The sequence below is a fragment of the Oryctolagus cuniculus genome, chromosome 2, assembly GCF_964237555.1.
Source record: "Oryctolagus cuniculus chromosome 2, mOryCun1.1, whole genome shotgun sequence".
Lineage (NCBI taxonomy): Eukaryota > Metazoa > Chordata > Mammalia > Lagomorpha > Leporidae > Oryctolagus > Oryctolagus cuniculus.
This window is the reverse complement of record NC_091433.1, coordinates 35186251-35213607: the sequence shown is the minus strand read 5'-3', so window position 1 is coordinate 35213607 and position 27357 is coordinate 35186251. Positions and strand designations below refer to the sequence as shown.

The following is a 27357-nucleotide window of genomic DNA, read 5'->3' as shown; positions in this document are numbered from 1 at the left end:
CTCTCGGGGGCTGCTCAGATGTTATCCGGATGTTCCCCTTAGATGTTCCTGGTGCATGTTGTCTCTCTCCTCCTTTATAGTCCTCTTCCACCAATCCCAACTCTGCTACCCACACGCCGAGCATGCTGCTCTCCTCCAATCAGGAGCAGGATCAGCTCCTGCAGCTCAGTCAATCAAATTGGCAAGAGGCAGCTGTGTAGAAGTTGTTTACTCTCCCAGCGCCATATTGTGGAAGAGCAGATGCATAGAATAAGTCTTAATTCCAGTAACTTAGTCTAGTCCGAGTTGCTCCCCACAGGTCACAATCTGAAAGGATCCCAAATAATGACCAATCCTATTATTCCCTCTTCTTTCTCCTTTTTTCCCTGCTCTTGTTTTTCTTCTTCTTTTGAACTACATGACAGGAAAAATTCCAGGCCTTTGACCTATATTAGCTATCTACTCTTCATGAAAACCATAGAAGGCAGTTACTATATTATGCCCATTTGACAGATGGAGAAACAGAGGCCTCAAATGACTAAATAACCTGCCAAAGCACACAACTAAGAAACGGAACTTAAATCATCTACTCTAGGATGTCAGCTCCTAACTACCTACAATATTCTCTCTGAAGGAGGGCTCATAAGAAGGCTAACTGAGGACTACAAGGAACGGTATCCTGGCCATGCAGGGAATAAACATGTACTGAGTGCCTACTGTATACCAGGTACTGAAAATGCCTCCCACAGCCATGAACACGGTTCCTATACAGTTAATATGCTGGCTGCTTTTCTAGTTGCCGTTTTTCACCTTCCAGAGTGAGCGTCCTGAGGAAGCTTAGGGAGCGGGCGCTCTCCTCCCATCCGTTTCTCTTCCCTATTTCCTTACAGCAAACCACCGTCGCTCTGCCAGCGTTACCTGGACTGTAGCAAGAGCCAGTGGGGAACGTGCGGCTGCCTAGAACGCCTTGGTTATGAGCCTGAATGGAAGCAGGAAAATGGGCAAGATGGTGTCAGGAAGCCCCTTTCTGCTCTAATATGAGACTGAAGAGCTCCACTGGCAACTTCTCCATGCCCTGATTAACAGTCTGAAAGGCGAGCCGTCAGGAGTGTGCTGCATTCTCGTCCCTTCTTCCCCTGGGAAGGTTTGCAAAGCAGTAAGAGTCCCAGGCAGCAGCTGCCCTGTGCGCACCTCACACAGAAAGCAGGCGAGCAGGACGCACAGCCCCCCAGGTGGATTCCTGAGCGAGAGGCCGGCCGCTGGAGCTCGCAGCCTCCGCTCGCCCCTGACCCTCACACAGTGCAGGGCCCACCCGTGCAGTGCACAACCGTCCCCTTCTCCCCGGGGCTGCGGCATCAGCCGCAGAGGGACATTTCGGACTCCCCAGACTTTCGGTTTATTCAGCACCACGGAGGAAATAGCAGTCATTCAGCGAGAGAATGAAAACGAGGAGCTGGCTGCATCCAGGTGATAAAAATAGATTTTCCGACTCTCCGAAGATGAATCACTTCGCCATGGGGATTCGCTAGGTTCTGCTGCAGCTTGGTTTGCAATCCAGCTCCATAAATCTGACTTAGGAAAATTTCCTTCCCCCAGATAACCAGGGCCATGAAGCGTTCAGCATTCAGACAAGTCGCACAGGATCTTACTGCAGAATTGTCCAGAAATAACCCACGTTCCTTTCCAAGCCTGCAGTAAATATTGATTTTGAGGGGCAAGGGCTCAGGGGGCCGGGCTGAGATGTGCAACCCTTGGGTCCAGGCTGGCTGCGCTCCCCCCCGCCCCGATTTTCTCTGCTCCTCTTTGTCTCCTCCTGTTAAGACACGGAGCTGTGTAGCAAGCAAGGAAAACAGAAGTAGCCAGTGAGAGGCTCTGGGGGGACAGTAGCTCCCACGGCTGCTGCAGCCACGCTGCCCCCATGACACCCATGCTGATGGACAGCAGAGAGCCAGTGGAACAAGTCTTGAAAATGCAGAGTTGGCTTCACATTTACAAAACTCCTGCAAATCCTCTTTATTTTGACTAACGTGCCTAAGTGTCTTTCAGCCTCAAAGAAAAAACAATGCTTTCCTTAGAGAATTTTTTCAAGCTTAATTAAAAATAACAGGTGGTGAAAATATCAGGGGACATGGTGACTCCAATAGGAAGCTAATTTTGGTACGACTTTAGTCGCACTCTGAGTACCTTTTTTTTTTTTCTAACTGTTAACATCTAAATGGCTTCCTCCCTCCCCCCACAGACACTAAAAACAAGCCTTTTTGTCACAGTGGGTGCTACTCACCCACACAGGTCCTTAGACTTCGCAGGGAACTCCAGCGTGTCCATGCTGGGAGACGGAAGGCACACGTCTCCTCATGGGCGCCAGTAGTCAGCCCCAAGCCAGCAGCCAAGATACCCTGTCCGAGAACACTCCAGCCCTGTCCACGGGCTGGCTGCAGCCGCTGAAATGCTGATGCAGTGAAAGGGGACTAACTGGGAGAGAGCTGATTGCCACACCTATTGGGGAGGGAGGCGGAGAATGCTGCAACCCCCTGAGGAAGGGAATCACATCCCAGGAGCCAGAGATGACTGGATGTGATTCTGCAGCAGAGCTCTGGACAAATGCAAGCACACAGTAGGTTTGCATAACTGTCACTCCAGCTGGATCTGGAACACGCACCCCAGTGGGACCACAGGAATGAGGGTTCAAGTCCCCAGCCTGGAGCAAAGTAGCAACAAGATCCTAAGGCATGTCACCACCTACTGAGCCTGTTTCCTTGATGGTCAAAGAATGGTGTTTCAAGCAGAAGTCTCTAAATGGCTTCCCGTTCTGAAAGTCTGTCATGATCACGAGCACCATAAACAGGATGCACAGCTCTAACTCCTTGGAAACACACTCCGTGCCATCCCTCATCCCGGGCACGTTACATACATCACCTCAGCCAATCCCACAACGGCGAGACAAGATTTATCAACCCCATTGTACAGAGGAGGAAGCTGGTGCGCTCGCTCCATGAATCCCCGTGAAAACAAGGACCATCATATCCATTCTATGTTTCGCATTTAAACAGGAGCCTTTACTCTTGATGCCTGAAATTGAGATGACATCTAGGAATGGAATTTCTGCACTGCTGGGTGATTAATGTGTTTCCAGGCCTCTGCCGGTATAACTCTGAGATACAGTATTTATGGTTATAGCCTTTCGTGCTACTGCAAAACCCATTTTCTACCTGTTGTCTTTTATTTGGCCTCCCTAAAGGACACGAAATATTCATTTGTGTAGATTCTGAAAACGGGATTCTGAAATATGTGAGCAGAAACATCGTGTGTGGATTTACTGTTTGGAATTTTCAAATGCTATAAAACACTGTTTACAACCAATTCATCACTTCTATAGATTTATTGGATTGATATGCCAGCTGACTCAGTGGTATCCTGTTATTTATTGGTATCCATACATCAAGTGCTAGGCTGACATTTAGTATTTATTAATGACTTCTGGGTTTTCTCCTCTTTCCATGGTTTCCTTGCATTGTGCTTTTATCTTTATTGTCATTCATTCTAATTTTTAAAGTAAACTTTTTAGAGTAGTTTTTAGGAAAAAAAGAGAGAGAGAATTCCAGTATCACTCATATCTCGCATCTTCCACTTCCATGATCCATTTATCACGAACATTGGTATACATCTAATTACTAAATGCCATGCCTTATCTGGGTTTCATTAATTTTCCATAATGTTTTTTTCTGCTCTGAGATCTCACCCAGACTACCACATTGTATTTCCTCTTCAGGGCTCCTCAGCCTCCTGGGGATTTCTGAGACTTGCCTTATTTTGGGTGACTTTGGCACTTTTGAAGAGTACTGATCAGATAGTGTGTAGAATGTTCCTCAGTCTAGATTTGTCTGACATTTTTCTACCAGTTAGACTGGGGTTATGAGTTTTAACATAGTATTAACCATCCTATTAAAAATGTTTAAGTCAAAACTTTACACTGAGTAAAGTTTAATTTTGGAAAAGATACATATCAAAAGATCTACTCAGGTCTGATATTTTATACCATGGAGAGAATGGCAGAGAGGGAAACTAATTTTTGCATCCACTTTGAGATGGAGACAGCCTTAAGGATCCAGCAGGAAGCCAGCTAATGACAAGAGAGGAGGCTAGTAGGTTCTTCTGAAACCCTTCCCAATACAAACTTCCTTCAAAAACAACCTCTGAGGCAGGCACATTTTAAAAGAAGTGTGTTTCACCCTAGCATGATCTGTTGTTCACACGACGCCTTCAAATAGCTGGTGAAGTATTTCCTGTTGTCAGACACTAGAGTCCCTACCAACCTGGGTCTGGAGGACGCAGGAAGAATTCATTCCACAGAAAGGACTTTTTTAAGCAAGCTATGACTACAAAGAAATAAGACTTGGGCTGAAATATGTATTTCCTGCTATTATATATTTTTTTCCTCACAGTTCCTAATGGAAGGTCTTGTTCCTAAGGGGAAAAAGTGAGGAACTGATGTAATGTCACAAACCTGCTAATCGCTGTTCAATGAAAGATAAGGGAGAACAGTGGTTTCTTTCTTCAAAGAAAAACTTTTTTTTTATTTAAAGCAGGGATAGGAAGGAAAAAAATCTCAGGAAAAAAAGTTTTACAGGACTGCTATATATAACTCCTACCTTTGCAGAGACACAAAATAATTATGGAAACAAGTTCGGAAAAATAATTTGTGGTACATGAAGAGGATATTAGATTTGAGCTAGCAAGTCTAGGTATTCACCCACATGTGAATAAGAAGTTCAGCGCTTGGCTGGCTTACCCACTGTTATGCATTAAACTGCATCCCAGAATTCGTAAGTTGAAGTCCTAGCCCCCAATAACTCAGAATATGACTTTTCTTTTTTTACTTTAAAAAGGTAATTAAGTCCGATGAGGTCATCGGATGGGCCCTCATCCAATATGACTGTGTCCTTACAGAAAGTGGAAATGCAAATACAGAGAAGTACTTCAAAAAGTTCATGGAAGGATGGAATTAAAAGATGTTTTTTAGTGAAATTTTTTTGAATTGTATACACAGGATACACAGGAGGTCTTCAATAAGTTCAGAGGAAAAGCGTACTATGAAAAAACTGCATGGATTTCAAAAAAAAAATTTTTTTATTTGACAGGCAGAGTTAGACAGAGAGAGACAGTCAGAGAGAAAGGTCTTCCTTCCGTTGGTTCACCCCCCAAATGGCTGCCACAGCCGGCGTGCTGCACGGATCCGAAGCCAGGAGCCAGGTGTCTCCTCCTGGTCTCCCATGCAGGTGCAGGGCCCAAGCACTTGGGCCATCCTCCACTACCTTCCGGGCCACAGCAGACAGCTGGACTGGAAGAGGAGCAACTGGGACTAGAACCTGGCGCCTATATGGGATATTGGCACCGCAGTGAGCCATGGTGCCAACCTCAAAATTTTTTTTGTACCAAAATAAATTTATCTTTTAATTCTGTCTGCCTGTGAACTTTTGGAAGTCCCCGTGTACAAAGGAAAGACCACATGAAGACACAGGGTGAAGATGGCCAGCTTCAAGCCAAGAAGAGTGGCCTCAGCAGAAACCAACCCTGCCCACACCACTTATCTTGGACTTTTGGCCTCCAGACTATGAAAAAAAAAAAATTCTGTTGCTTAAGCCAGCCAGTCTGTGGTACTTTGGTTGGCAGCCCAAGCAAGCTGACAAACTCACCAAGTACTGAAAGTGAGATGTCAAGGAGTAGAGGAGAAGCTGCAGGATCAAGGCTGGGTAGATAGGAGCAGGCACTGTGGCACGACATCCCATATCAGAGTGCCAGTTCAAGTCCCAGCCACTCCATTTCCAATCCAGATCCTTGCTAATGTACCTGGGAAGGCAGCAGGTGATGGCCCCAGTGCTTGAATTCCTGCCTCCCATGTGGGAGACCTGGATGGAGCTCCAGGCTCCTGGCTTCAGCCTTGCCTAGCCCAGCTGTTGTGACCATTTGAGGAGTGAACCAGCAGATGGAAGATCTGTCTCTCTTTCACTCTGTCACTTTGCCTTTCAAATAAATAAATCTTAAACAACAGAGTGTATATTATATCTAAATAAGCTGTCAATGAAAAGATCTAAGTGGCTGTCATAATTCTCACATCTAAGTGTGACTGCTAATGACTTCTGCAGTCCCAAATTCCTTTTATCACCCCTCCCTTCTTCTTCCAGTCCTTGCCAATATGGATCAAACACTCCAAAGAAAAGACTATAACTTGGGGAGTAGCAGCAGGGGAGCCTTCAAAATTTATGGTCATAGAAAAAGAGATAATTTGTCTTCATACGTATTTAAGCATAGCAATTTAACTTGAAAACAATTCATTAACCTAGTCCAATTCTTTATAACATTTTCCTTGAGTTCCAAACCAACATTTTCAATAGCCTGCCAGACATCTGTACATGAATACCTCCTAAATATTTCCAACTCAATATGTCCTAAAGAGAATTCATGTTTTCTCCTGGACCCCATTTCTCATTCCCTTGTTCCCATGATTCCTATTAATAGCATCAATATCCTCCAAGTTGTTCGAGTCCAAAATGTAGATGTCATTTTCCTAAAATTATTTATTGTCTTTCACCAAGTCTAAGAGGAACATTTTTTTTTTTACCTTTGAAATAAAGATGCATCTTTCCATGGCTTTTGTCTTAGTATTATGTCATCATTGAATCGGCAGCTTTTTTGGGTTAGTTATACTTTTGAAAATGGCATGCCTTATAATTGATAGCATATTATATTCAGTGGAAAATAAATCCTGCCTCTCATCTCTACTCCCACTGCTTCTACCCAGGCTCAGGTGCTCATCCTCTGTTGTTTGAGTGATTCATCTCCTAAGTGACTATTACTGCTGGTCTCTTCTCATAACTATCTTTCCATATGACTGCCAGAGCCATCTGGAATACAAGATTCTCTTGTTCTTTTTTTTAAATACTTTTACTGCACACAAGTCCAAACACCTTCAGATGGCATTTCTGGACTCAAAGTACACTCCTGGCCCAATTTTGAAAGCACTGATTTCTCTCAGGTACTTTGGGCTCCAGCTGCAGTCACATACAAATAATAGCCACTTCCAGACAAGAACCAGGTCCTTCTGGCTTACAGCCTTCCTTCTATGCCCTGAAGCCACAGTGTCCCTTCCACAATTCCAATGCTGTTTACCTTTCATAGATGCCGTGTTCTAACCCCAGCTCTTTCAAAATTCTTGATCTCAAGTAAAAATTTCTTCCTTGTTCTTCCTTGCATATTCTACTTCATTAACATTTTGCAGTCTACCTTAGATTAGCACTAACTTGTGTATTTCTCTCCTAGAAAGTGATCCTTTAAAAGCCTAGAATTATGTCTTGAATCATCAGTCTATTTTCACTTGGAGAGAAAGAAGATAACTATCTCTTTTCTGGTGTGTATGTGCAGAAGAAAACTACAAAACAGACATTAATTGCCATGCAAGAGAGGTTATCCAAGGAAAATTATATTATTTTTATAGGCCTGTGACCATAATGGGCACATTTTTCAGGAGTTTAAGAAATCTATGTCCTAATTTCACATTGGATTAACACAACCATTTTATTCACTGTGATAGGCAGCTAGCGAACAGCTCCCAGAGGTCCTTCCCCCTGGTATCCGGGCCCTTTTGTAACCTCCTCCCTTTGAATGCGGATGGATTTAGTGATTTGCTTGAATTAATAGAATCCAGAGAGGTGATGAAATGTCGCTTCAGAGATTAGGCTATAAAGGACTGTGGCTTCAAATTTCTGTCTCTAGTTCTTGCTTGCTCACCCGGTAAGGCAAGCTGCAGCACTGTAAGTGCTGTATGGGAGGTCCACATGAACAGGAACTAAGGACAGCTTTGGCCAGTGGCCTGTGAGGAACTGAACCCTGCCAATGTCCACATGAGTAAGCTTAGAACAGAGCCTTCTGCAGTCAAGTCTTGAACTGACACCAACCAGTACCTTGAATGCAGCCTTACGAGAAACCCTGAACCAGAGACACAGCCAAGCCTTGCTCAGTTTCCTGATCCACAGGCACTACAAGGTCACAGATGTCACTTAAAGTCACTAAGTTTTCGGGGGAATTTGTTATACAGCAATTGATAATCAATACCCTCACCAAATAAGAAAACTGACAGGGAAATAATAATCACTGAGTGTATGGAGGGACAGAAAATTCTGTTGAGTCTTCCCAAGTGCCTTTCCCTCCAGATGTACAAAGGGCTCATTTGCTGATCAGATCCAAGCTCATCAGTGAACAACCCGAGCCAGCCTCCCATGGTGGACACCAGGGTGTCCATTCAGCTTCCCAATTCGCTGTGGAGAATGGCATTTGCCAACTGATATACTTTTCTCTTTATTCTATGCATTCAAGTCTTCTCATTTAGATCACAAATTAGTTGTAATCCTGGTTCCTAGGGGTGATATTTATTTATTTATTTATTTTGACAGGCAGAGTTAGTGAGAGAGACAGAGAGAGACAGCGAGAAAGGTCTTCCTTCCACTGGTTCACCCTCCAAATGGCTGCTACGGCTGGCGTGCTGCGCTGATCCGAAGCCAGGAGCCAGGTGCTTCCTTCTGGCCTCCCATGCGGGTGCAGGGCCCAAGGACCTGGGCCATCTTCCACTGCCTTCCCGGGCCACAGCAGAGAGCTGGACTGGAAGAGGAGCAACCAGGACAGAACCCAGCGCCCCAACCGGGACTAGAACCTGGGGTGTCGGTGCCGCAGGCGGAGGATTAGCCTAGTGAGCTGCGGTGCTGGCCCCTAGGAGTGATATATATGTCTAGAATGCCACCTTCGTTCAGGAAGAACCTCAGGTGCCTTTCTGAGGCATTTGGATTTTATTCCACAGGCACCGGGGAGCCATATATGGTTATTTGAGAAGGTGAGGGACGTGAGATGATCTGTACTTTCACAAGCTAACGGTGGATGCTGTTACAACCAGCAGCACACAGCTGTAATGACTTGGGGCATCAAAAGAACTAAGCCCCCACCCCAACCCCGGCTCCTATTCTACCATCCAACTGAATGCAGAGTTGAGTGGACCAAAGACCACATGTAGTTTGTTGTTTTTCCCTGCAGCCCATCCTCCTTTAGGTCTAAGCCTACTAAAATGCTAACCACCATCCCCACTTGGGCTTGGCTTTGGCCCCAAACACCAAAGCAGCAAATTGAGCATTCCTCCTGTGTGCGGTGTGGGAACCACTGAGGTTTCTCACGCCGTGCCAAGGATAAGGATAAAAGGAAGTGTGTCATTAAATTCACTGTTGGCTGGGATACCTCATAAGAGCTACTCATCCCCCTCAGTGAAACATGTCTCCTTCACACTGAACATTGCTCAGCTGCCAGATTTCACTTGGCCCCCAAAGAAGAGTGGGATGCCTCCAGGGATCCCTGATGGTACCAAGCCATGACCACAAAGAGAAGAGAGTGGCAGGAACAGTGCATGAGGGAGGTATTCCCAGTCCCCCACTCCCTCCTGGATCCATGCGTGAGAATTTCCTGACCCTTGGTTGTCTATAGTCAGAATCATAGATGGAGGGAACTGTCTCCAGCTGGATTGATTTGCACTGAAGAAGGCTAAGGGCTAATAACAGTAGAGATAATGTGAATAAGCAAAGAAGGAAAAAGCAGTGTGAGTCTAGAAGATTTAAGGTTGTTGGGGGTAGGGAAGGGTTTGCAGGAGTCGGCAGATATGAGATGTGTGTATGCACATGTGTGTGTGAAGAGAAAGAGGGAGGAGAGGGCTATGAGGAGTTTGGCTGTGTATTATGAATGGACATTCATTTTGAAAGACCTAACTAAGGTTTTCTAATGCTTTCCTACGAATTTCCTTTATCAGACTATTGTATCATTGACTTGACACAGGAAGGTCGGTTTTATGGAGTGACAGTAGAAATTGCTTCTGCAGGACCACTTTGTAAAATGGGTCACTGCCTCAATTTTTAAGTGACAAAGGTGAGAGGTTGACTTCTAAAACCAACTGAAATCTCCTTAGAGGTTGAAGCTTGGAAGTGTTGAGTTCAAACAATAAGAGTTCTTTAAAAGTTTATGAAGTTTATGAAGATATGGAAATAAATAAGTTTATCGTGGTGCGAAATTGTTTAATCCATGCATACAATGGGGTCCTCAAAAAGTTCATGGAAAATGCACATTACAAAAAACCCATGAAAGGATTACAATTTTTTTGCACTAAAATAAAAATATCTTTCAATCCCATTTTTCCATGAACCTTTGGAAGTCCCTTCATATACCTGCTTTATGGAACCTAAGGGAAAGAGTCTAACACAGTAGAAAAGGAGCCAACCCCAGAGCTGGGCAAAGCCAGGCTCAAATCCCAGTTGTGCCTCTGGTTAACTGGAAGACCGGTAAGTGACTTCTTTGAACTTTGGTTTCCTGAGCTACAGTAAGGTTCCAGTGAAGACAACACCGAGGGGGACTGTACAGATTAAGAAGGATAATTGAGCACTGTACCTGGCGCATAGGAAGTAGTTCCCAGTAGGTGAGTTATCACTATGGTAGCTTACATCCCTGGCCTCTCCCATTGCCTGCTGGGGCTTCCTGCTGGCCTAAAATATTACTTTGAACTTGAAGAGAGACAGAAGCAGAGAACAGGACTTCACAAGCTTTCCCTGCAGTAACGTAGGTGACAAACAGCTGAAGGTAAGGCAAAGACTCTAGAAATTCTAAAGGGAGTCGTAGAATGGAAACCTCCAAGGGAAAGCATGACTGCTGATGAGCCAAGGTATTCAAAAGCTAATCTCTAGGTAGGGCTTGCAGGCAACCTCTTCTTCACAGACAGAAAACCCTGGGACCCAAATGTACCACCTCATCACCTCCCTAAAATGTAGTTTGCAGAAAGGTTTCTCACTCCTGTCACTCAATTGCCAATGGGTTCCTATGTCTACCTTTTGTCCAAAACTATTTTTATCTTCTCATAATGTGGAAATCTCTACAGTCCTTTCATCATTTCTCTTGCTCTGACCTCCTTCAAACAATGGAATGTCAAGTGTTCTGCTATCAGTTTCATACAATTAAGCAGATACCTTTTGAAAGCTTCCTAAAGTCTACAGTTTATGGAAACTTTCATTTTTATCCAGTTCAGGAAGCTCAGCTCTAACCATAGTTGAAATCTTATCTTTGATTTGAGAAAAACACATCCCTTTTCCAAAACTACATTTCTGAGCAGGTTACAATTAGTAAATGGCAGGATAATTCTACCAGTTACATTCCTGCCCAGTGTTACTCAACTCCAGTGTTGAGTCAAATTTCCACCACTCACCAGGTGCGGGGGCATTGCGTGAAATGAGGCTTTCACATAGTGTGAAAGGGTATTTTGTAGGTACTGGCCAAAGGAAGAAAAACCGAGAAGGACAGAAAAAGTAAGTCTTTGCCTTTCCCCTCTTTCTCATAAGAGATAAAATCAGCTTTCATTCACACATGGCCCATCTGCAACTGGAAACATGTGAATACGGAACAATCGGGGAGAAGGGGAGCAGGGGTTCAGATCCATCTCAGCTTTTATTATTTATCTAATTTCAGATAATAACTTCCTCCTCATCAACTGGCACATCTTTAATCCATAAAACAAATATATTTAAGACGTCCTTCCATCTGTAAAATTCTTTTTTTCTGATTGCTTTCATCTTCATGGATTCATAAGTGAGATCAAGCAAATATTTCATGACAGCCCAAGGAGAGGTCAGCACTGGAGGGCAGAACACCGGAAAACCATCTATTGCTAATTATGCCTCATGCGTGCCCACATATATGTGCACACACCGTTGTCAGAATTAAAATCTGAGCAAGCAAAAGCATAATCTCCAAACTCCTATCATAAGCAGGGACTTGGGGTGAAACATTTAGCAAGCTCTCTAATGACCACTAAACTGAGTTTCAGGATGTGACTTGATTGTGCAATCCTGACAAGCTGGCAGGCTGAAGGGCAGCATTTTTGGAAGTCTTGGATAGGCCAAGACCTAAATTTGAGGACTTTCTCCCTGGCCACAGCTAAGAGCATCACTAACACCTAAAAAAGAATGCAAACATCTGCAGGCAGTCACCAGGCGGCTTCCTGTCAGCAATCGTTACCGAAGGAACCCAGACCTGGACCCAGGCTCTCTGCATTCCGGCCAGGAAATGATTTTCAACTACTTTGTTTTAACACCTTCACCCCTGAATTCTTGGTAACCACAGCTCAACTCAGGGGCTAAAATACACCTATTCATGCCTTTGTAAATCTACATGTGTTTATAATTTGGGATTGCTATATGAAAACACACTCTTCTATTTATCTTCAAGTCAAGCAGCTGGGCCATCTTAATGGATTGGCTTCTCAACACCAGGCCATTAAGACACGGAGGCAGGAGTTCCAGGCACAGAAAACCCTCTGGCCACACTTCTCAGATCCCCATGGCCCTGCTACTGCAGACTTCTTCTTGATCAGTAAGTGGCCAGTGGCTGTCAACCCCCTGACAAAACACAAACCAATCTAGAAGTCTCTAGATGCATTTGAGGGGATCTCTGTCTGCTCTTTCCTGCCTATCATGAATAGAAGGAAAAAGAAAACGTTGCTTGAAACAAATATCCACACAAAAGACTCCATCTCTACCAAGCCAAGACGGCCCCTGCCACCTTCAGATCTACTACTTATTTCAGATTTCAGGTTCCTTAAACCCCCCAAAATAAGTAATTAATTTCTTTTAATCTCTACCTTTTAAAAATGTTTATTTTTATTTACTTGAAAGGTACAGTTACAGAAGGAGAGGGAGAGAGAATGAATTGTTCATCCGTTGGTTCAGTCTCCAAATGCTCCCAAAAGCTGGGACTGGGCTAGGCTGAAGCCAGGAGCCTGGAATTTATTTGGATCTCCTGTGTGGACAGCAGGGAATCAAGTACTTGGGCCATCAAGTGCTGCTTCCCAGGATGTACATTAGCAGGAAGCTGGATCAGAAGTGGAATGGCTAGGACTCAAAGCAGGCACTCTGTCTGATGGGGCATGTGAGCATCCCAAGTGGCAGCTTAACTCATGGCATCACAACACCCACCTGCTTTTTATACTGAAAAATTTCAAACCCACCAAAACAGAATAGTATCATGATACCTGTATGCTATTTATCTGGATCCAATATTTTGCCACATTTCCTTCCTTCCTTCCTCCCTCCCTTCTTCACTTCCTCCCTCTTTCCTTCCATATATATATGTGTGTGTGTGTGTGTGTATAAAATTATACATTATGTACACAGGTTTTTGTTTTGTTTTGTTTTGTTTTGTTTTGTTTTTGTCAGAGCACCTTGAGGTTTAGCTGTACACACTACCACATTTCGTGTCTCTATATTGCAGCATGTGTACCGCCTAAGGTAAATTCAAGGTGTTCTCCTCTCTATACAACACAGTTATCACATGCAGGAAAGTCAACACTGAGAGAATTTCATTATCTAATGCTTAATTCCTACTCAAATATTCCCCAGTTATCCTACGAATGCCTCTTATAGCTGCTTTTCCCTAATCAAGGATCATGCACTACACTTGGCTGGCATATCACCTTAGTCACCTCTAATCTATAGCTGTTTTCCAGCATTTTGGGGATGGGGGAAATAACTTTTATGACACTGACAGTATTGAAAAATGCAAGCCAGCTGTTGTGCCATTATTTCCCCGGCTTTGGAGCTGTTAGATGATTTCCTCAGAACTGTGACTTCTCAACACATCACTAGGATGTTTTACATCACTTGGACTCATCGTAGGTAAGTTTGATCATGCAAATTAACTGCCTGAAGCCACAGTTTCTTAACACAAGTACTAAACCACTTATGTGCCTTTCAGTTCACACAGTTAACAGGAAAGTATATTTCAACAAAGCTGACTTCCATCTCCCTTACGTATGAACTCATTTTCTGCCATATCAGGGGATTCTATCTGTATTCTATAATGAAAGGTCATAATGGACCATAAATATTAAAGGTTTCACAACAAGGGTTGGTTTTGCTGTAGATCTTGATAAACGAACAGGATTTTGGTCAAAAAGAGTAGGAGGAGAATATTATATGCCCAAGATGTATCATGAGAAAAGGCATCGCACATGGGAATGATCAGTGTTTGCTGAACTGGGAGCTGACTGGGGTAGATGAGGCAGGAGACAAGGACAGATGCTCTGGGGCAATGGCCAAGAAAATCAGAGGCGTAGACAGATGACAGAAAGTTGCCATGCTTCTGACAGCTAAACGAGGCTGACTCTGGAGGATTCTTCAAAAGGTTCATGGAAAATGCCTATTCTGAAAAAAACAATGCACACATTTCAAGATTATTTTGCACCAAAATAAATTTATCTTCTAATTCTTGTTTTTCCATGAACTTTTGAACTCTCCTCATATGAGTATGATGCCTGTACTGACTTTGGGAAATAAGTGGGTAGGAATGGCCATCGGAATTCTAATTTGAATATATTAAGGTTGAGATGCATGTAGGACACCCACGCAGAACTGTCCAACCGACAGATCACAGGTCTGGAGTCAGAGATACAGTACTTGGTGAGACATGCTGATTTGGTCAATGCTGTATTGCGCTGAAGTCATGCAAACAAAGAACAAGGGTGTAGAAAGAGAACAGACACTAAGTTCGATGTGTGAATGCTGGAAGTCCACCAACATAACAGGAGGGAGGAATGGCAGTGCTAGTTTCGGCCAGGACCACAGCTAGCCCACTGTGTTCTGCAGATGTTGGTTTGGAGGTAACTGGAGAAGAGGAACAGAGCTGGACCAGGTTTGTGGATTCAGGAACCACTAGTGAATGGGCAGTAATTGCTTCAGGAAGTATTTCTGGACTAAAGATGATATCAGCACAGGATTACAAGTGATAGAGAATAAAGGCAAATAGGGATGTGTTCATTGGGAAAGGACAAAAAAAGGACAAATGATGGTTAGAACCAGGTAGAAAGGAAATTCAATGCAAAAGCAAAGAGGAGTCAAGTATACAGATGAGAGGAGGTAACTGAGGCTGCCTTGCTTTCATGCATCACACTGCCCAACCGCTCCAGAGCAGAGGCAATATGTAAACAATAACATTGGATCTGTGATCAGAAAAAACATACAGAAAGATACATGTCCCAGATGCTTAATCTGACTAAAATTATTTATGATTCACATTTTTAAATTAAGGTTCTAAAATCCCTTCCTCCGTGGTTACCAGACCCAGCTCTACTTGCATCAGTTTCCATGGATTTCCCTGAGGTCTTGACTTTTTGCTCCAAGTGTTGCTCATACAACATGAAATCCCAGAGCTCCAAGGTCAGGAGAAGCCACAGGCTTAGAGCCAAAGTGATATTGATCAGTATCATTAAGACTGTGGCTTTAACAGTTGAAGAGATTGATTTAATAAAATGTTTAAAAATAATTAATGTATGTATTTATAAATATATGATACCCATATATTGATTACTTATGTTATATTATTATTCAAGACCATTCCTTTATTTACCTACATATTAACTTACCTGGCTACATGATTCTGATATGTGAAATTGTAAGGGTCTTTAATGATGAATCACCAACTCACTACTGACCAATATGGAAAATAAAATGCATCACAGAAATAGCAATTCTTAAAATAAAGAAGATACCCATTTCATGTGACTTGCTTCAACCATCTGCCCTCCTCCCAGGATCCCCATGATTCTCAAACACAAATTTTTGTCAGATCTAATTCCAATTAGTCATTATGATGTAGCAAAGAAACTCTTAACAGCAATCAGTAAGATCTTAGAATCTTGCCTAAATTCTTGACATTTTTCATTGTTTTCTGCAAAAGCACACGCAAAGAAGGAGGTCACAACAGACACTCGGCGAGTCATTAGAAGGCCACATACATCCTCATTGCTCCTTGTACACATGAACACACATTTGCAAATGTGTGCAAGTAGGCCAAGTTCTTTTCAGAACAAAGATTTGGTTGCCCTCCTGGTCCTCCACCTTTTTTGATATAAAAGCCAACATAAACAATTAAAATCAACTGTCAAGAAATATGAAACTAATCAATGCTTGGAAAAAACACCCTGCTTCTGACCACATGTGAAGATGTCAGCTTTATAGACTGACATGGGCAGGTTCAGAAGGGCAAGGGTTTCGCTTAAATAGCTCCCCAGATGACATTAGGTCACCTCAGTGCCCATTATGTCTTTACAACAGTTGGTCTACATATGTGGCATTGAAATCAGGTATATTTTTAATATCAAAAATAGCCATTTCTTACACGAGTTATGCTTTCTCTTGGAATTCTTTCTCTCTTACCCTGCCCCCCTCCATTCCAGGGAAATGCAGTAAAGAACTGGAATCAGAAAATGTAATTAAAAATCACATTTCTCCCCTGGGGTCGACCTAATTACCAGCCTCTCACCCCAAAACAAATTTACTTCTTTAAGAATGAAGGCTCTTATCACTCATGGGAAAAATGCAAATAGAGATTAAGATGCCATTTAGGCATCAGTGCTATCTTTCATTTTTAAGTGACCTCTCAGTTTAATGGATTCAATGCGTTCTCATTCAAGTGGAATACATATTGCAGGAGAGAAGCGTAATAAATGGTACTGTCATGACCCTTAGGTTGGAGCAAAGGAATATTGGAAAATAAATCTCAATTCTGGATACTCACCAATCCTGCAATGGGGGTAGGCAATCTATTGATCTTTTTAACAAGTCCTGGCTTTATAGCATTCAGCAACCTGTCATGGAAAAGGCAGAATGTCAAGTGAGACAGAAAGCAAGATGGATCACACAAACCACCTTTATCTGGGGCTACAGCTAAATCGCTGACTAGAAAAGGCAGTGAATTTAAAGCACGTAGTGAATCTCAATAATCTACCTGCCTTCGTGCATGGAAGTGAAGAGCTTTGCCAGCATCAGGCTTGTCTGTGGCAGGTGAAGTTTTCAAGCTCGGAAATGACAGAAGAAAAGAAAAGGCAGGGACCGGAGTGCTTGGAGGGGAAGGGCAAGAAGGCGAGTTGGATAGAAGTTGGGGAGGAATTGTCTAGAATTGGAGCCAGGTATTCCTGTGTAGCTAAGGCGTGTTGCCAACTCTTCTGGCTGAGGCAGGAGTCTCTCCAGGGATGCATCAAGTTCAGAGACCAACATCTATCTTTGCAGGCGATTTGCCAAGACAAATTCTACCTCCAGACCCTATTTGTTCTTCAAACAGAGTGGCTTGTTAAATGAGGTTGAGCATCATTTCGAAAAGGGAAGAATATGTTTGGCAAGAGGTTAACCAATCATATCTCGAAGACATTTAATGAGGTTGACTGTGGTTCCCTAGGTACAAACGATATTTGAGTGAACTATTTTCAGGGCAAGGCTGAAATCATGTAAAACTGGTAATAACCACAAGGGCCTGCAAGAGAAACAACTGTAATTGCTGTCTTTGGAAAATATGAATTCAGGGTGAGGAGAAAACGGAAAGAAACTTGGAAAGCCTGGAATGTGGTTAGCATCAGGATAACAGGGGAGAGCATACTGTTTGGAAAATAAGGTATTCATAAAGGAAGAATGGGAGGGAAGGGGCTGTAGAACCAAAGTGTTTATTTTTGCATTTAGGGATTAGTGAGGCAATCAGGTAATCAAGGACACCATGCAGGGAGAAACCCAGGGCAGGAATTTATTATAATTCAGGGGTTAGCAAACTATGACCCTCAGGTCAAATCTGGCCCAACACCTGTTTTTCAAAATACAGTTTTACTGGAACACAGCCATGCCTGTTCATTTACATATTTCCCGAGGCTACTTGTGTGCTACACTGTTGAAGAATGTGTAGCCTACAGAGCACGCGATTTTTTTTTTTTTTTTTGGCACTTTACAGAAAACGTGTTCTAACCTCTGTTACAATTCAGGACATGTACAGATCAGTAGCAAAAATTCTTGGAATAATAATTAGCTGAATAGTTTAATAATTAGCCTCGAATTCAGTTTATATTTGACTCTGATACAAGTAGGTATTGATACATTGAGAAATGACCCCGCAGTGATTGTGGAAGACAAGATATTATGGTTTTGCACCAAAAAATATAATTGCCTGTTCTTGGTTGCCTTCACTGCAATTCCAACCTGCTGTTCCCACAGGTAACACAGAGCACGCGTGCCTTTTGGCCACCTAGAGCTAAAATGGCTGCTCTGGTCATGAACCCAATTCATTTTAACCAAAAGTGCTTCTTTAGAACATATTTTTCTTAAAAGATTTATTTACTTATTTAAAAGGCAGAGTTACAGGGGCAGAGGAATCTATTCACTGGTTCACTCCCTGCATGGCCACAATAGCCAGGACTCAGCCAGGCTGAAGCCAAGCGTCTGAAATTCCATCTGGGTCTCCCACGTAGGTGGCAGGGCCCACGCACTTGGGTCATCTTCTGCTGCTTTGCCAGGTGCATTTGTAGGGAGCTCAATCAGAATTAGAGCAGCCAGACTTGAATTGGTGCTCATATGGGAAGCTGACACTGCAGGTGGTGGCTTAACCTGCTGCACCACAGTGTTGGCCCCAACTTATTTTGGAATTACTGGTTTTTCAGTTGGAAAGTAACATAGTTACCCTTTTCATTTTACAGCTCAGAAAACATAGCCTGGTGATGGTGAGTAACTTCCCTAGAGCTGGTTCATTGCAAAGTCAGGCCCAGCATCTAAGTTTCTTAAATTAGTGCTCTCTCAGGCAATGTCAATACCCAGTAGTCTCTCTGTTAAAATGCACAGATAGATACAATATCTCCAAAACCAAATGAGGTTTTCTGTTTGTTTGTTTGTTTTGTTTATTATTTGAAAGGCAGAGACAGAGATAGAGAGAGCTCCCATTCCCCAAATGCCTCCATTGGCTGGGGCCAAAGCCAGGAGGCAGGAACTCAGTCAAGGTCTCCACAGGAGTTGCAAGGGCCCATTACTGGCTGCCTTTCGCAGTGGATAATAAGTGGAAACTGGAATCCGGAGCAGTGCCACGACTCCAACTCAGGTACTCTGATATGGGACGCAGTGTCCCAAGCAGTGTCCTAACTACTGGGCCAAACATCCAACCCCTAAGCCAAGTTTTTATTTCTTATAACTTTTTTTACAAAGTAGACCACTTTTTACCTTTTCTATTTCTAAAGTTATTTATTTATTTGAAAGGTAGGATGACAAAAAAAGATGGAGTAGCAGACAGAGACAGACACACATAAACACACACACAGATCTTCCATCTGATGCTTTACTCCCTATATGCCTGAAATAGTCTGGACTAGAATAGGCCAAAGACAGGAGCCAAGAACTTTATCTGGATCCACCAAGTGGGTGGCAAGGACTCCAGTACTTGGGCATCATCTGCTGCCTCCCAAGCACATTGGCAGAAAGCAGGATTGGAAGCAGAGGTGGGACTCAACCCCAGGCACTCCCATACGGTATGCAACCATCCCAAGTGGTAGCTTAACCCATGGCGCCAAAGCCAACTTTTTAAATGAACAAAATTCTTAAAACACATTCGTTTCCTCACTAGTTCCTAACAGTGTCACTTTAAAACTGAACTTTTAAATAATATCTGTGTAGAGTATTGATAATTGAAAAGTAACTTAAAAATATACAGAAAATGGGCCGGCACCGCGGCTCACTAGGCTAATCCTCCGCCTTGTGGCGCCGGCACACCGGGTTCTAGTCCCGGTCGGGGCGCCGGATTCCGTCCCGGTTGCCCCTCTTCCAGGCCAGCTCTCTGCTGTGGCCTGGGAGTGCAGTGGAGGATGGCCCAAGTGCTTGGGCCCTGCACCCAATGGGAGACCAGGATAAGTACCTGGCTCCTGCCATCGGATCAGCGCGGTGCGCCGGCCGCAGCGCGCTGGCCGCGGCGGCCATTGGAGGGTGAACCAACGGCAAAGGAAGACCTTTCTCTCTGTCTCTCTCTCACTGTCCACTCTTCCTGTCCAAAAATATATATATATATATATATATATATATACAGAAAATGTAAGTCTTGTTGTCATCACCTCTGTCCCACAGAGCCCCAGTCTGTTCCCTAAGGGAAACCTGAAAGACTTTCCAGGGGAAGATTTATAAAAATCACGAAAGAATTCTTTTACAAGGCAGCTGTAGTACATAGTACTCATTGTCTCACACTGTGTTTTTCACTTAGCAATGTGCCTTGGAGGTCAGACAACTTACCTTGGAGAGTGTGTCTTATCAGTGCAGATACGGCTATGTCTTTTTTTTTTTTTTTAAGATCTATTTATGTATTTGATAGGCAGAGTTTCAGAGAGTGAGAGGCAGAGGCAGAGAGAAAGTCTTCCATCTGCTGGTTCACTCCCCAAATGGCCGCAATGGCTGGGGCTGAGCCAGACCAAAGTTAGGAGTTAGGAGCTTCTTCTGGGTCTCCCACGTGAATGCGGAGGTCCCAGGCATTTGGGCCATCTTCTGCTGCTTTCCCAGGTGCATTAGTGGGAAGCTGGGTTGGAAGTGGAGCAGCCGGGACTTGAACCAGCACCCATATGGAATGCCAGCACTGCAGGCGGCAGCTTTACCCACTATGCCACAGTGCTGGCCCCAGATATGTCTTTTTTAATAGCTGTGGGCTACTGACAGAAGCTCGGTGGTAGGGTATTAGTCTGGAGAGGGATGGGAAATGGAGCACTCAGGACATGAATTGACACCCAAATGGCATGCTAGTATCACAGGCAGTGGCCCTAACCTGCTGCACCACAACACCAGTCACTATTGTGTGTATTTTTTAAGAGCTAAACGAAAAGATTTTGAGTGTATTCACCATAAAGAAATGATAAGTGTTTGAGACAGTAGGTATATTTACTCTGGTTTGAACATCACAACAATGTATATGTGTATCAAAACATCTATGATACCCCAGAAATTATATACTTTTATGAACATATCAAAAATTAAAAAGTAGAATTAAAATAAATGAATAAATGTGACTACACTACAAACAAAATTATAGAAAAATTTAAAACAAGAAGAATTCTTTTCAGCTGTTCATTTATCCAGCAATTTTTTATCAGTTGCCTGCAGGTCATTATACACTAGCCAAGTTCTTACTTTTAGGAATTTATCATCTTCACACACGAGTGGATGGGATCATGGGGGCAAGAGAAAACAAACAAATAAAACACATGAGAAGACAATTTCAGGAAGTGAAAGTGCTAGGAAGACCAGCATAGGAACAGGACATGCAGTATTTGACTGGGTGGCCAAATAACTGTTCCAGAGAGCCAGTATTTCAGGAAACAGTTGAATGGCACATGTGTATTAGCCAAGAAGAGATATGAGAATGGGGATTCCAGAAAGACAGAACAGATTGAGAAAAAAGAAAACTTTGGGGGCTGGTATTGTGGCACAGTGGGTTGAGCCTGATGCTTCCAGTGCCAGTATCCTCTATGGGCGCTGGTTCAAGTCTCTGCTGCTCCACTTCTGATCCAGCTCCCTGCTAATACACCTGGGAAAGGAGCAGAGGATGGCCCAAGTCCTTGGGCCCCTGCAGCCACATGGAGAACTGGAAGATGCTTCCAGCTCCTGGCTTCTGTCTGGTCTGGTTCTGGCCATTGTGGTCATTTGAGGAGTAAACCAGCAGATGGAAGACCTCTCTCTTGCTTTCTGTAACTCTGACTTTCAAATAAATAAATATTTTTTTAAAAAAGGGAAAACTTTGAAGCAAGAGCATATGAGTGTTTGGTGTATTCAAGGAATGACTGAAAGACCAATGTAGCCAACGAGGGTGAGTAGAAGGAAACAACCTGTGACCACCAAGGCGAAGGCAAAATCCACGCCCAGGTAAAGCATCTAGATTTTCTCCCAAGTTTTATGTGAAGCATTAGAAAATTATTTAGATGAAAACTGAGATGATCTGGTTTATATTTCTAAAATATCACCATATGCTTATAGGTATAAAATAAAATTACAACTATTTGCATAGAGAAAATGTCTTCCTATTAAAATCACAGATATCAGAAAGCAGATAAATAAAACATCATTTAAAAATATATAACACTCAAGCATGATAGAAGGGAAGAACAGTGAATTTGAAATCAGTAGTCTAGGTTTTAACAGCTAACTCCGGCACGCCTCAGCTATGAGTCACTAGGAAGTCACTTACTCGGGATCTCAGCTTTCTCTTTAATAAAATGTAGATTTAAAAATAAAACCCTTCACCTTCCATCCAGATTTGGGGTAAGGATACAACAGGATGATACGTGTCGTTAGCACTTGATAAATAGAAAGAACCTTGCATATGCACTCATGTAGTACACTCAGTAGATCTCTTTTAACCAGGTACATGCAAGTTATTCTGGTTTGAACTTTTCCATTACCTAACTGCCAAAGACTAAAATAAGTTTTATTTGTTTTCTTTTTCTGGCCACCTTGGATAAAAATCTCACACAAATGAACCAAATCACCATGTGTGGCTAGCTGCCTGCTACACGTCTGGTGAGAAACTACTAGAAGAAAAGTTATGATCTGGACAACCCCTCAATTATGAAAAAGTTAATGGCAATGAAAATAAGCAAAAATGTCTTACATGACAGAAATTCAACAGGAACTGCTAAGTTCTTACATCCTGAATCTAAGACACTAAGCAAAACCCACTTCAAGCAAGGTTAGTCCAGAGGTTCCTTTGTGTACTCAGCAAATGTTTATTGAGGACACATGATTTCTGAACTGAAGCTTGGTTCTGGGGATACAAAGTAGGCAGAGAACACCTGATGTCTCTTCCTCTGGTGGTATCCTCACTAGTGGATTTAAAACTCACAGGAAGATCAGAACTGTGCACATATGTGGTTCACTGGCATCTCACTGAACACACCACCGCCCTGAATTTTTGAGAAGGTAATAAAGACATGTTTCTGCACATACTTTATGGGACACACTCTTAAAAGATTAACAATTAGACTCCTTCAATAAGCAATTATTGAACCACTCAGGAATGACGCTGATGGTTTGTCTCAGTCACAGACTGCATTTTATAACTCTTTGTACCTTTAACATCCAGCCTTTCAAACACTGTTTAATGGTTATAAAATACAAAGTGCAAAAATTTTCTCCTAATGGCAACTGTTTTTTTTTTTTTTTTAAAATCAAACCCCTACTCTAGGAGAGAGACATTTCGTTTCAGACTGACTCCTCCAAGAGCCTATATAATAGGTCTTCAAGGGGTATGGCACTAACAATATCACTACAACAACCTATTACAAGGCCATCTAGACATTAAGGATTGTACCAATGGGGAGACTGTTTGCTACTGGGCTGTAATATGAACATCAAAGGTACACTTTTTAAAAGGAGAGCAAATTTTAAAAGGATTAAATTTACCAGTCATTCAGTTCAGAAATTCAATTTTAACATGTAGCCTAGAGTTTGGAGCAGAGCAGAGGGGCCATCTATACCTGAAACACAGGGTTGGAAAATTCATGCTCAATCTCATGGGAAATCACTTTATTCTTTGCAACAAGAGATTACATCATCATCTCATTAGCTTGGTTTGTACAGCTGCATTGGGCAACTAGGATCACAAAATTACCCACTCTGTGTCCCTTTGAATTTGGTTCAATAGTGTTTTTTCTGTGTGGTTCCCTTGACCACTTTCTGGGTTTGACTATGGACCCTGGACAGTGGTATATGCACTTCTATTTAATCTAACATGGCATCTGTTCTTGAACCTAAGCATGAGATCAATTTAACCTTCACCATAAACCTGTTACAGATGTCATTTTTAAAGATTTCATTTTAGAGTTGCCTTGGCAAAACCAGGAAAATTAACAAACCCTCTGAGGTCAACAAAAAATGACTAAAATATAGGGAAAAGTGAAACCTGACCCAAAAAAGGAGTTCATATGAACAAAATAGTGTTGGAATGCAAAATGCATCATTAATATCTACCAAATGTCGGTGGGGCGTGGTGCGTTATCTGGAATGTGTGAAGCATCGGTCACCTTTGGGCCACTTGTCTCAAGCACACCTAAGAGCGGATCGTAGGAGCTTTAGAAGGGCTTTGTAGTCTTGGAATTCCAAGAAGCTGGGCCTGACCCTCTGCATTCTAGGGCTCAGCAGTGCTGTGATTATCCTACTACAGGCCCTGTGGCAGGCCCTGCTCAGCACACTTGCCTGCCTTCTCTCCTGGGCACCCAGCCCAGGCCATTTCCCAAGCCTGTTTGTTACTGCTGTGCTGTGAGAATGTAACACAGTTCCAGCCACTGGAGAGAGAGTGGGCCAGTATGTGTAATACCTATCACACCTAGGCCTGGCAGAAACACCTCTCCCAGGCAGCTCTCCATTCTCCTGCTCTCCTCATGGACTTGTTAGATGCTGATAACCAGAAAGCCCTGGGAGATCATGCACTGAGCTTGGAGGCTATTAGCTCAGGTCCCTAAATAACTGCCAGAGCATAGTGGTCTCCACCCTTCCCTGCTGCCAAAATCAGGCTTATACAAGAGTAGAGACGCACTTCCGTGGGAGGAACCACTGAGATTTCAGGGCTGCTTAGTCACAGGAGCCTGCAGGACTTAACCAGCACAACTTTCCAAAAGGGCCTTTTCCCATTAAAAGGCGGGGGGGGCTCTACCTTGGCAAACTGTACCCTTGAAAAAACTCTCCCAAATGCGAAAATAAACAGCTGGACACATCCTTTCCCCCTGAATCCCATTGGGACTGCAGCAAAATGAAGACACCTCTGTGTGGGTGCAAACTGTTGAAATCTTTACTTAGTATAGAGTTGATCTTCTGTATATAAAGATAATTAAAAATGAATCTTAATGAAGAATGAGATGGGAGAGGGAGTGGGAGATGGGATGGTTTGCAGGTGTGAGGGTGGTTATGGGGGGAAGAACCGCTATAATCCAAAAGTTGTGCTTTTGAAATTTATATTTATTAAAGTTTTTTATAAAAAATGAGGTGTTATAAGCACATGGATCCTTTTAAATTTTCCTACATTTTATAGGGGAAAAAGAAATTCTTCCATGTCAGCACCATTCCTAATACTAAAACCAACTAACACTAATAAAATAATCTATCAGCATGGAAGGAAACATAGAACAATGATCTGAAGATCTAGAATCTTGTGATTCATTTTCAGTCTCTCTCAGAGTCCGTCATTTGCATGACCATTCGTGGTGTCTGGAAATCTGGGGTCTAAAAGAGACATGAGAGTCAAGTGAAATAAAGTAGACAAGGAGATGATCACTGAGGGAGGTGTAGGCAAAGTCAGAGGTGATAGCACCTGCACTCTGCAGGCTGGGATTACAAGTTCAGGCTTCAAAACCTGAACAGGGTACTTCCCTATGAAGCCTCACTGTCTGACTTTCAACAGAAAATCTCCAGCCACCAGAATCGGCCATCTTTAGCAACCTGCCCACTGCACCCACCACACCACGTGTATCACCTGCATTTGGCCACACTCTTTCCCTCTTCCAATTACTTCCAGGCTCCTGTGTGCCCACAAGATGCCTCCAAATGCCTCCACTGGTAATTAAGCCCTTTCATCCTCCCAACTGTCTTTCCTACCATGCCTCCTTTTCAGGGTTCCCCCTGCTTTAATAAGCTACAAGGTCAAGACAACACATGACTAATGAACCACAAAAGCTGGCAACACACGAACAGAATCTAGTATAACCAAATAAAATGGAACTAAAGTTACTCTGAGATGGGTAACAATACACGTAATCATCATTGTGCCACGTGATTATGCAGAAATGATTGTAATTAGCACTTCTTGTGCACAGTTGAACCCCAGTTATTGCCGGGTTTATTGTCAGGAGGGTGGAGAGAAAATTCGGAAAGTGAAATTGCTGCGATACACCCCTGAAGGCTCCTGTGTTCATTCTTGGGTGGGATAAGCAGCCAATGCCTTGCTCTTGCTGCTTCTTCAGTAAGAGGTTCTCAGAAGCAAGGGTTCCAGGACTGGGCTCCAGAAAATTCCAAGAATAGTAGGAGTCTTCAGAGACAGAAAGAAAAATTCCTGGGTTACAATCCCAACTCCATAACTCCCAGGTAAGTTATGTGAGGATTCTACATCCATGAGCCTCAGTTTCCTCCTCTGTCAAATGGGGAGAAAAATATCTACTAGTCATAGCATGAGCACGTGGAGTAAGGGAAATAATGCATGTCATATACTTGGCATGGGCCAGTGTGTGGTACTCACTTCACCACTGGCAGGAGCTATTATCATCTCCCCAAGGAAGTGTTGGCCCCAGCCCTCCCACAGGTGGAAGTCTAACGCATTAGCTGTTCTTTCATTTCTCTTCCTAAGGACCCTCCCTGGGGCTGAAGCCATGCAGAGAGAGATAAAGGAACAGACGTGAGGGAATGAGATCATCTTAGCCCTTTTGAAGGGCAGGCCTACATGGGCGTAGTCTCTGGTCGGGCAGGAGGCAACAGAAAAGCTAGGCCTGGGGAGGAAGGAAGGGAGGATACCGACAGGGCAGGCAGTGCGAAGTTCCCGGGTCAAACCTGGCTACACTGTGGCTGCACCAGCGTGAGCTCTGGCTCTGCTCATGCTCTCTCTTGCACTCTCTCGCTCTGTAATTGTGACTTAAAAAAAAAAAATCCTTAAGAAACCAACAAAAAAAAGAATGGTTCCTTTCTTGTGGGTAACCAAAGGAAAAATTTAGGACAATTGAGGCAGGAATTTTGCTCACTTGATTGTGGGAAGGAGGCAGCCCACCCAGCCTGACAGGCCATTAGAGACAATCAAAAAATGAATTATTAAGGAAATACAATTAGGGAGCTCCTAAATCCTCTTAAATCCCAGCAAAGCCTAATCCCGAATGTAACTCCACAGGCAGGCAAAGGGGAGGCCTGTTTCTTCTGTCACGTATAAGCAGTATGTAGTGAAACCTGCTGTCGCATATACTGTTCAATCAATTGATCATCTGGATAAATGTGTATTAAATTTGTTCAAGAAGAGAGACATGAAGCCTATGATTTAAATCACCACAATTCGAATATTAATAAGGCACAGGTTGACAGGGTAAAGGAAATCACCACATTTTGAAGCAAATGGTTACTAAACATTAACTATGCTAAAGTAAGTTTCACGTATGTTTTTTAGATGCATCAAAACAAACTCTAACCACAGCCTACTGGGTCTGGGTCATGTAAAACTGTATCTTAGAAAAGGAGATGAGGATCGTATAATGTTAAAGGGACAGAAATTTACAAAGATGGGTGAGCTGGGAAGGGTTCAAATGCAAGATGCTCAAGTGCACACAAGAGCTCCCCAAGTAGACTCAGTAAATGATGCCTAAAGAACAGTTTGAATGGGAACAGTGTCTCCCACTGTGCTAAGAGCTTCCCTTTTGGATAGGAACCAAGGGCTGTTTTTTTGGTGAGGATTCAAAAAAAGCCACACTGGGGGCCATTCTGCACATTTGGAGAGTGCTACACATTGGCCTAC

At 43.1% G+C, this 27357-nt stretch overlaps 1 protein-coding gene across 18 annotated transcripts in view; it reads right to left on the bottom strand.

Moving 5' to 3' along the window:
• The window catches only part of LIMCH1 (LIM and calponin homology domains 1), a 349220-nt gene that overhangs the window by 163785 nt on the left and 158078 nt on the right, over positions 1-27357 (bottom strand). For 15 of the 18 annotated variants that reach the window (XM_070068159.1, XM_017350869.3, XM_070068155.1 and 12 more), the window contains one exon: positions 16621-16690. Coding sequence is in view for 13 of the 18 variants with exons in the window: in XM_017350869.3 (XP_017206358.3) it covers positions 16621-16690 (70 nt within the window). In the remaining 5 variants the exon portion in view is untranslated. Of the gene's footprint in view, positions 1-2260; positions 2446-16620; positions 16691-27357 lie in introns of those variants that run through there. The other 3 variants (XM_070068158.1, XM_070068160.1, XM_070068161.1) reach the window with 1 other exon arrangement.